This window comes from Solanum tuberosum, unplaced genomic scaffold (assembly GCF_000226075.1).
Source record: "Solanum tuberosum cultivar DM 1-3 516 R44 unplaced genomic scaffold, SolTub_3.0 scf00227, whole genome shotgun sequence".
Lineage (NCBI taxonomy): Eukaryota > Viridiplantae > Streptophyta > Magnoliopsida > Solanales > Solanaceae > Solanum > Solanum tuberosum.
In genome coordinates this window covers 50,751-62,171 of record NW_006239150.1, presented here as the reverse complement: position 1 = coordinate 62,171, position 11,421 = coordinate 50,751, and the positions used below count along the sequence as shown (strand labels likewise).

Here is an 11,421-nt window from a genome sequence, read left to right as displayed (position 1 = left end):
TGTTGTACAAATTCAAATGTTGATGTCAAGCATGCTGCATTATATACACAAGCATTTTGCTAGTCAGGTTGCCAATACTTGTAGTTCTTACATTTATCTTCATCTGAAGTATGGTTTTTACAGCCAAAAACGGTTTGCTTTCTGATGTGGACTTCTGACATTTCTTTTTTATTTTTCTATGGTTTTAGAGTTTCATTGATATCAATAGAGTTAGAAATTTCCAGCTAAATGTCAGCCAAGGAGGAGGTTGGGGAGAGTCTTGCACTTGTTGTATATAATGAGAGTGCATCTAGAATCAATGAAACTGGGCTTCAACTTTATCAAGTTTCTGAGTATGACTCTGGTGAAGGTTTACCATATGCTCCTGTGGATTGGCCAAAAGTTGGTGATAAGTGGGGCTGGAGGACAGGGAAAAGAGCTACAAATTCAGGAACCTTCAAAGATAGATATTTGTATCTTCCAGAGCGTTTTCACGCACCGAAAGACAGAAAGAAAAATGCTTTTCGAAGTAAGACTTCAATTAAAAAGTATCTCCAATCTGAGTATCCTGGTATGGATATTGACCACTTCTTCGCCTCATTCAGTTGGATGATTCCTTCAAAGCAGTCTTCAAGCTCAAAAGGTTAGCTTCCAGAAGGCTCTTTGGTATATAGCATGTAGAGATTTATTCAGTTGTTTGCATCAATTAAAAGAAACAACACTTACCACATGGCTCACTGTGTATACTAAATTTTCAAATAAATTTAATGCACTTGGAACAACAGTTGTGTGTAAGGACAGATTCTAAATCACATGTCTCACCCTTTTGCCTTTACATATGTATCCTTGTCCATGACTTTGTTCCATCTCTAAATGTGAAAATTTGTATAATGCTGCTAGGAGTAAACTTTGTTATGTTCTCATATTTAATAGGAGTATTTAATATTTCTAATACTCATTGAAAAGTATTTTGAATATCCATTATTTCCATTAATTATTCAAGAGAACAATGGATGTAGCACATTATCTATCAACTCTACCTACATGTAGTATAGATATATGTTGGTTAAGCTTTGAGGTTGCTCATTTTACTTTAGAAATTATTAGGCAAGTCATTAACATCCTTTTTTGGTCGAATTGTGTATTATAGGAATCAAAATATATAAAAGTGTAAACACAAATGTGTTGTTTGTACTGGAAATATTTGGAATGGTTGTTGTATTTTGGAGAATGTTTACCTGTTTTTATAATGTTTAATTATTCACAACAGAAAAATACCCAATGAAATCCAACAAAATAGGATTTGAAGAGGGTAAAGTGTACGTTGACCTTAATCCTACCTATATAGAGAGACTATCTATGATAGACCCTTATCTCAAGAGAAAAAACAGTCAAAAGTAGTATAGAAAAAGAAATAACATAAATGAAAAAGCTATAGCAAGATACTATAGACAATCTTACAAATCAACCTGAATAAAAGTCAAAACAAGGTAAAACAATAATTGAACTACAAAAAGAAATGAATAATAACCAAACTCAAAGGTGGAAGAAGAGAAATAGTGGGAATTTTGAAGATATATCCAATTTCATTCACAAGGTTAAATGGAATTGCATTGTATCTCTATTGATGCGGAAATATCGTGGATTAACTAGCACACAATCACAAACAAAGAAAAAATAGAGAAGAAGAATAACATAAGGATTTAATGAAGTTCGGTTAGGCCTACTCATCCCAACAAAAGCAAAGAGAGTTTTCCACTATGAAAGAAAAGAAGAAGCTTACAATACTTTTATATCATAGTGATGAGATAAGAAAATAAATAGTGATGAGATAAGAAAATAGTGATGGGATAAATTTTTTGTATCATAGTTTGGTTGTCATGTTTGGAATAACTTATTCCACCATTTATATTATAGTGATGGGATAAGTTATCTCATATACATGGTGGGATAAGTTATCACAGGATAGCTAACCCCAGGATAACTAATCCTGGGATTACTTCTGCCCAACCAAACGACCCCTTATAAGCCCTTATGATTACATTGTGTATCATGTCATAAAATCTCCAACTATATCCCCTATATATAGATCCCAAGTGGCCCCAAACCTATAAGGAAAATGTTTTCCCAATCCTATACGAACAATATTTTCCTTTTCCAAATCTATTAGGACAAATGGTCTCCTAATTAAACAAATAGGAATTATAGTTTCCTAAAATAAACAAGAGAATAATTCAAGACATAATTAACAAATCTTCCCTTTGGCTTGAATTCCTTTCATCAATTGAAATAACACATATTTGCCTTGCTCCCAGCCCTCCAAAGGGCTTACTGAGTACAACTCACACCAATCAAGTCTAGGCAATGCCTAAGATTATTGGTCCGGATTGTCTTGGTCATCATATCTCATGTATTATTATGTCTAGACACTTTCTTTACAGCAACAACCCCTTTAGATACAACATCTCAGATAGTATGATGTTTGACTATTTTGGGTCCCCTTGGGTATGAACCAAGCTTCTATGTTTGATTCTTTTAAAGAGACTCAATCTTTTCACCCATAGCACCAACCCATCGATCTACTTTTGAACTAGAAATAGCTTCTTTATAGATATTATGCCCATGCACGTCAATGGTCTCTGCAACTGATAAAGCAAATTCTTTAAAATTTGCATATCTAAAAAGGTTTTTAGTAACCGCGTTTGCAAATCATTTTCTATGGTTGATCACTCTTTTTTCCCCTACCTATTGCATTGCTATATGATTGTTATTGTATAGGTGCATCATCATTATCATCTCGATTAATGGGCTGAGCTAGTAGAGATTCAACTTCTAGCTCAATGCGGTCACTAAGACTTTGATTTGTTTCTGTCACATCCCTGCTAATAATTAACCCCGGAGTCTTTTCTTCTGTGCACTACAATCTATAACCTTACACTGCAGTTGCATACCCTAGAAATATGCACTTCTTTGAACTCGGTTCAAGTTTTCCATCCCTTACATGAGCATAAACAGGACACCCAAATATTCTTAACTTTGAATAATCAGCAGGCCAACCGGACCAAACTTCAAAGGGATTTTTAAATGCAAAAGTTGTAGAGGGAGATCTATTGACCAAATAACAAGTTGTATTGATTACTTCAGCCCAAAAATCCTTGATAACACATGAAATCATATTTCATGCTCTATCACAAAGTGTTCTGTTCATATGTTCTTCAACACCATTTTGTTGTGGTTTTCCAACACAAGTGCGGTGTCTCACTATGCCTTCTCTGTTGCAGAAGTTATTGAACTCTAAGTTGCAAAATTTCAACCTATTGTCAGTTCGAAGATGTTTAACTGTTCTTTCGATTTGCCTCTCAACCATCGTCTTCCATTTAACAATTGTTTTCAAGAAATACACCCATACCATTTTTGAGTAATCGTCAATCAAAGTCATAAAGTACCTTGCACCACTTTTGGAGGGAATTATGTTTGGACCCCACAAGTCCGAATGTATATAATCTAACTAATCTTTGGTCTTGTGTAAAGCCTTCTTGCTGAACTTCACCCTTATTTGCTTACCAAACACACAATGCTCACAAAAATTTAAAGCTCTATTTATGTAATCATCCAACAAATTCCGCTTGTTCAACAAAGACAATCCATTGTCACTCATATGTCAAAGTCGCAAGTGCCACAATTGAGATTGATTCAGATCACTCTTCCCAGAAGCTACAATTGCTTCCCTTTCAACTTCACTGGCTTGTATATAACACAGTCCAGAATGAAGCTTACCCTTCATGAGTACCATGGAGCCTTTACATACTTTAAGTGCTCCATTCTCTGAGTGAAACTTATACCCTTGATAATCCAATGTCGAAAGAGAAATGAAATTCCTCTTCATTAAAGGAAAATGTCAAAACTCAATATTTCTGATAATGTCATCGAACATTCTCAAGTTGATGGTACCAATCCCCTCTTCCTCTAATGAATTATCATCACCTAGGTGTCAGCACCACTCATCCATAGTAAATTGCAAACTAATTCTTGTATGGGCACATGTGAAAAGTTGCACCAGAATTAAGAACCCAAAAATTTTGCCTATGATCAGAACTCACAGCAAAAACTTCCCCTAAAAACTCAATGCCATCATAATTATTACCATTGTCAACAATATTTGTTGAGTAGTCAAATATTTGTTGAGTAATCAACTTTGGCTTCCCCTTTTTCTCCTTTAGTCTAGGAAAATCTCTTTTTTAATGACCCTGCTCCCTGCACTCATAGTAGTTCTGCTTCCTGTTTCTAGACTTCGATCTGGCATTAAACCTTTTTCTATTAAAATTTGTATGTTTTGTTCTTCACCCTCTGTTCTGCTATTTGGAAAGTTCTTCTTTAACTCCTTAGATTTTAGTACATTACTAACATCATCAAGTGAGATATTGTCTTTCCCATATAGCAATGTATCAGCAAAAGTATAGGGGTTGAATTATTTTGGTCCTTAATATATACCATTTGATTGAAATAGTCCTTAATGTATGTAAAATGAGTATCGTTTTGATCCTGAGCCTTTAATTTGATTATTCTCGGTTAAAAACTAACGTCCTCTCCCCCCCCCTCCCCCCAAACTCATCTCTCTCTTCTCCCAGTACTAGTATGCTCTGCCTCCCTTTCAATTTCTCTCTTTAACTGAATCCTCTTCCTAAAATATATATTTTTTCGTTAAATTATTTCTTTTCATTTTTTAACTTTCTTCTCTTTTGTGTTCATTAATCCCAAATATTGATAACTTTTACATTCATATTAGTTATTTTTTCACTGTCAACTCTTCATCTTCTTTTATTAGAAAAAAAATCTATGGTACTTAATTATTTGAGCAGTTTGTTCAATTTTCTGTTAATGATATAAATGACTATATTTTAGTTGAATTCAAAAATAATATTTAGAAAGAGTTATTCCTTCCTTTGAGGACGATACACAGAATAAAATTTGAAATATAATGTTACAGAGCAGTAGCATATCCATGCTTATGGATGATATACATACATAAAAAATTCTCTATTATTTTATTACTATTAATTTATAATCTCTTTTGGGTGAATTGAATGATTTTTGGATTGGATTAGTTAGTCGGTTAATTTAACGAAAAATGAAATCAATAGGTGAGCTTTATTTTTTTGCCCCTTCACTGAGTCTTAGGTTGGGAAAGTTATCTGTGAGCTTGAATAGGCATCAATATATATGCGGTGGACTAAGATCCTCTTATTGAGAAAGACTATGCAGTAAAGACCAAGAGAGGAGCGGGCAAGGAGAGAAGAGAGATGAGTTTGGGGAGGAGAATAGTTAATTTTAGGGCTTAGGATCAAAATAAATGATGCCCATTTTAAATACATTAAGGACTATTTCAATAAAATGGTCTATATTAAGGACCAAAATAATTCAACCCATATACATGAAGGACCATTTTGATCATTTTCTCTAAGTATTACACTTTTTGTTCTTTTATGATTTTCTAAAGGTCCCCAACATATCCTTAATGTTGAAGTATACACTGTTAGTTTGTTACCAATTCTAAAAACAATTACCAAACTCAAAGACAAGAAACTACAAGTATAATACAACGACTAATAATATAGAGAAATAAGTGAGGAAACACTTAACTATCTAACTTACCTTCTACCCAAATTTGTGACCTCCATAATCCTATCTAAGGTCATGTCCTCGGTAAGATTAAGTTGCGACAAATCATGTCTAATCACATCTCCCTAATGTTTCATTGGCCTACCCCTACTCTCTTGAACCCATTCATAACCAACCTCTGACACTTCTGCACTAAATCATATGTGCATCTTCTCTGTATGTGTTTGAACCATCACAACCTCGTGTAATGACCCTGAAGGTCATTTTTTAAAACTTTTTTGTCACAACCCAGGGGTACCCCCTAGATGTAACATGCCGTATAGAACCCCGAAGTACTTCATACAAGCCACTTATCATATCATAACATAAAGTAATAGAACAATAAAGAGTAAAACAACATTTACGCCCAAAATAGTTTTATAGAAAAAGTGGAAGTCTAACTGATGTCTCAACATAGTCATCTATTACAATCGAATGAGAGTGGGCCTGGTCTATACATCATGTTCAAAAAGAAATACGAAAGAGAAACTAGAATAAGGAAAGTCTGTCCTTGAACCATGAGGACTCACCAAGCTCGGAAAGAATAAAAGTCAAAGCTTTAGCCACTAAAATAGGACCCCTGCCTGTCGGACCCTACATTTGGGAAAAATGTAGGCAAGAGTATGCGTTAGTACAAAAATGCACTAAGTATGATAGCTATGCATAAAAACATTTAAAGCATGCTATGAAGGACATTTCATTTCATGACATGCAATTGACCAATTACAATTTACCAAGTTTAAACATCTTAATAGAAGTAGTTGGAAAACATCGGTCATATCATCATGGACAATGCAAACTAAAGCATGTTTAAGCCTTTGAGCACATATGAGATACTTCTTTAAGTAACCTTAGTTAATTAATCATCCTGTTGTAGGAAAATTAGCCTTAACAGACATAGAGACCATGTGAGCTAAAACATGATCACCCAGTGTCTCCCACACCGGAAAGGGTTGTTCTACTTGCCTAAGGTAGAACCATGAACTTCTAGCTTAAGTGGATCCACTAGCTAATCATCCTATGAGGGCAAATAGTTTATGGGATAAATGAGATTGTTACTAGAAACCTGGCCTCTACTAACGGGAGAGCTTCCATCTCATGAGACTTCTTATAGAAACCCGACCTCTACTAATGGGAGAGCTTCCATCTCAATGTTAATATCCACTCGGTGCTAAGCATAATTCCCATGGAATAGTATTTTCTTACTTATTCTCATTATCCATGGAAAGACAAGTCATCTTGTCAATTCAAGCTAGTTAATTAGGATAGTTCTTATTCATTGATTCGATTAGGTGAGTATAGCCTTTCAACCTAAGAATCCTTTCTATATGAGAAAACCTTTCACATCATGGCTGCAAGTGTTTTATGAGAATAACCTTTCAACAACACAACAACAACAACAACAACAACAACATTGGCACTACACTCTCAAAGAACCTTTACAATATTTACATCGTTTCCATAAGATCATGCATAAACTCATACTATGCCCTTTCAAGGTTCAAGTATTGTTTTCAATCACCAAATCTAAAATTCAAACATTAGATAGGGATTTTTTCATAATTTCATGTAATTCTATTACTTCATGCTTTAGATCATAAAACTCTTCTTTCATAATCAACAACCCACATCATGAGATCACAATTTGGAAATCATGGGGGTTTGCATGGGTTCAAAGGTGAAACATCATAAAAGCATTCTAAATCATCAATTCATGCATATTTAAATATAATTAAATCATTAAGATCAATAATCAAAAGAACCCATGGTGATTGAAGAAAACCCTAGCTAATTGGGGAATTCTACCATTTGAAATAGAGGAATTTGGGGACTCCATGAAGGAAAGAGATTCATGAATGAAAACTACCATACCTCAAGTCCAATTGCTTATCTTCAATGGAGAATTTGGATCCTTAGCTTGAAACCCTAGGTGAAATCTTCTTCTTCTTCAAGTTCTAGAGGGAGAATATTTGGGAGGAGTTGGTTTTTCTTTTGGGAATTTGGAAGAATGACTTAAATGGGGTGAATTTGGGGGGGTAAAAAGACTTACATAGGGGTTCTAAATATAGGAAAAATGACATAGTATAGGAACTAATTAATTAGGAAAAGACCCAACTGCCCCTGAGTTAACTGTTAGCTTTCACCGACCTACCGACGGACGGACCCAGTCGACGGACCATGGATGGACCTACGGTCCGTCTTAGTGAACCGTGGTTGGTGGTCAGATACTTTTGTCTTGACCTACGAGTCGTGGACCCACTTACGGTTCGTAGGTCCAACCGTGGTCCATGCCTGGACAATTCCTGAGGCACCCATCCATCGACCCACCTACAGTTCATAGCCCACACCAGGGGCCGTGGTTGGCCCTCGTGGATGGCACCTGGGAGTTCTGAAATCTCTTAAGCTTCCCTCTTTCGGATAAGGGGTGCTACACTTTTGGAAAAATTATCATTTTACCCCTCTCGATAGTTGTCCCAAGTCACACTTTTCAGTTTATAAATTTGGTTTTAAATTGGATTGGAAAGTTGAGACTTTTGGAGGTTTTAGATTTTTGGACACCTCAAGTTGTTAAAAGTGGTTTTTGGAAACAATCGGAACTACGAGTCTCGAAAGGGTCTTTAGTCTGTTCCATCAGCTTCATAATGCGAAATTTGGTCTAGAAGTGTAGTTGTTTTCAATTATGGAGTCCTTTTCGTGGATTTGAGCCCTTGAGTTGGAAGTTTAAGTATTATTAGGCCAAGATTTGACTTTGGTCAACATTCGGAGTTTGAGCTCTAGGATTGGAATCCGATGACACCATTGGATTCGGGGGATGATTTTAGTCCTACGTGAGGTCTTGGTTGAGTTTTCAGAGGTTTCGAGGGCAGTTTAGTGTTTTGAGTAAAAGTTAGTTTATTGCGACTTAAACGGATACTGGGTCAGGGAGACTTCGTATCTGTGTTCCAACGTTCCATTGAGTCTGGAACGTCAAGTTTGGTTGGGTAGCATATCTGGTTTGTGTGTGCGAAATTCCGAACAAATCCCGAGGGTTCATTAGGTGATTTTGGTGAGTCTTGGGGTTTGCTGATGTGTTGTATCTGATGCATGTTAAGTATTCTTTGCGATCGCGAGGCTCTTGGTCGCGGTCACATTGGTATGTGGTCTTGTGCTTCACGATCGCATGGAGGATGTTGCAATTGCAATAGCATCTTGAGCATCGTGATCGTGTGGCCGTGTGTCGCGATCGCGATGGTCAATTAATGAGTTGACCAGCATTACTCATCGCAATTGCGAGGTATCGGGTCGCGATTGCAAAGGGTAAAAGTGAATAGATTCTTCTTTCCAAAATCGGGGATTCATTCTCATTTCACCATTTTTGAACTTTGGAAGCTTGGTAAAGGCAATTTTAAAGGGGCTTTTCAAGATTCTTCAATTGGGTAACGATTTTTAACTCCCCATCTTTATTACCCACTGTTTACTTCAAGATTTTATTACCCCATCAGTAGAGGCTATTTAAGTCCTAATTTTGAAGTCAGACTTTTTGAGTTGTCTCAAGAATTTGGATTTTTAGGAAAATGGTGATTTGAGCTTGGTTTCCTATTCATTACAAGTATCTAGTCAGTCCACACAAATTTATATTTTTTTTATTCCCTTTTGGTGTATCTTTTTATTTTGGAAGTGAATTTTGTCCATGATTATACAGTCTGTGCACGTAGTCAGGGATGGAGCTTCGTTGAAAAATTACACCATATAGATAGGGAAAATGATTTTTTTTGCATATCGTAAGTTGTTGAATCTGCTTGGCATAAAAACTTTTTTTTTGAATCCCCATAATTGAAATCCTGGCTCCGCCACTACTGGTAGTTTACTAACCTTATGCCAATTTTTTTTCATTATTTAGACATTGGTTTTGACTCAGATACGAAAGAGAGGACTACATCTTCAGGGACAAAAATGCAGCCTTTACTGTCTGATTCTCCTTTCGGAGCCATTACTTGTAAGGCTGGTAGCCGAATCTGTAGCAGTTTAACAGCAGAAAATCCTTTGACGGGCACCAGATTTTGTGATATCTGTTGCAGTGAGCCTGGTTTTTGTGGAGACTGCTGTTGTATACTTTGCAGTAAGCTTATCACTTTGGACTATGATGGGTACAGTTACATCCGATGTGAAGCTACAGTAGTTGATGGCCACATATGTGGACATGTTTCCCATCTAGAGTGTGCTCTACGAGCTTACATGGCTGGGACAGTCGGAGGAAGCATCAATTTGGATGCAGAGTATCTCTGTCGATATTGTGATACAAGGACGGATTTGGTTCCACATGCTTTGAAGCTTTTAAACATTTGCACATCTGTTGCTTCTTATGCTGACATCGAAAAGATTTTGAATGTTGGCATTTGTATTTTGCGTGGCTCACAAAAAAGTAGTGCAAAAGAGTTGTTGCATCGTATTGAATCAATCAATGCAAAGGTATAGCTAATTGATTAATGGTACTTTGTTTCCTATGATGCTATCTTTTTTCCAGTTTTGAGGTTTACAGTTACTAGAATGACCAATTTGATAATCATATCAGCTTATGAAAGGAGTCAGCATTCAAGATGCATTCAAAAAGGAAAGCTGTGTGGATAGCACTGGTAACTTCTCTGCCTTGTCATAGTCTTGTTTGTGTTGACCTATCACTTTGACTTGAATATCTGTATTTGAGCAAGATATTTATGTGCAAATGTATTTATTTTGTTTTAAGTATTGTCTATTTCATGATACAAATATATACATCTGCGCATTGTAAGTTTTGTCTATTTCAGTGCTTCCTGTTGTCAACAAATACCAAAAACACTTGGTGCAAACTAAACTGCAATATGAAGAGAAAATAAAATTGGAGAGCCTTGGAAAGGGTACGAAAGGAACCTTGGTGTATACGGCCTAACTAGTGAAGGAAATGAATAGCTTCCTTATTAAGAGTTTGGAACCTTGGTGTAATTGGCCTAAAGAGAAAGGAATGGATCACTCAAGGATCTCTTGTAGGGTGCTGTTTTGGTCAATTGCAGCAATAACATCTCCTGGCGTAAAGAGTTCTGCCTAGCCCCTACGGCATAGAATTGAATGTCACATCCATGATCTGTCTCACCACATTAGTATGTAAAACATAAGAGGATGGTGTGGGGTGGGGAGGTGAATCGAAATTCTTTTCAAATGTTAGTCAAGTTATAATTGGTCAACTGTAAATTTCTTCAAATCGACTACCCTAGAGTTTAGACGATCAGATAAAACAACATATTATATAAGGCATAAAGAGATAAAAGACACAGTTGACACAAAGATTTTTATTCTAGTTTGGATCACTGATGTGGTGCTTAATTAGTAGCAGCTGATGGTACCTGGTTGGAATTGAAGAAGCGAGTATCATTAATTGATGGTCCAGGCAAATTGGATTCTAAGGAGAGTAGTACAAGTGGCAGTATATCAGGCGATGGAGTCGGATTGCAAACTGACGTTGGAGTTTCCTCTTTGAGGTCAACTTTTTCCCAGATCAGTTAAGAAAATTTGTTCCTTATGTCTAAAAACATAATTTTAAAAGGAAAAATATTTTCAAAAAAACGAACATCACGACTGATGAATATTTTGGACTTGACTGGGTCAAAGCCGAGGTGTGCATGATGGCTCGGAGAAACACCTAGATACACACAAGGGGTATACTTAGGCTCCAACTTATGTTTGGTATATGCTTTAAGCCATGGATAACAAAGACAACCAAAAATTTATGATTGGCATAGGTGGGTGGTTTACCAAATAATATTTGGTAGG

The 11,421-nt window shown here is 36.2% G+C and overlaps 1 protein-coding gene across 1 annotated transcript; it reads left to right on the top strand.

Moving 5' to 3' along the window:
* Positions 1–228: 228 nt before the first annotated feature.
* On the top strand, positions 229–11,154 carry LOC102590449 (uncharacterized). The gene is made up of 4 exons (XM_006356665.1): positions 229–622; positions 9,518–10,086; positions 10,190–10,250; positions 10,979–11,154. The coding sequence occupies exons 1-4, from the start codon at positions 229–231 to the stop codon at positions 11,152–11,154; spliced, it is 1,200 nt and encodes a 399-aa protein (XP_006356727.1).
* Positions 11,155–11,421: the final 267 nt, after the last annotated feature.

Bases quoted from the DNA above. Each gene is read 5' to 3' on its own strand.
- LOC102590449 (XM_006356665.1), top strand. From the start codon at position 229: ATGTCAGCCAAGGAGGAGGTTGGGGAGAGTCTTGCACTTGTTGTATAT. The intron at 10,087-10,189 runs GTATAGCTAATT...TAATCATATCAG, and splicing joins TTGAATCAATCAATGCAAAG to CTTATGAAAGGAGTCAGCAT. The intron at 10,251-10,978 runs GTAACTTCTCTG...GTGCTTAATTAG, and splicing joins AAGCTGTGTGGATAGCACTG to TAGCAGCTGATGGTACCTGG.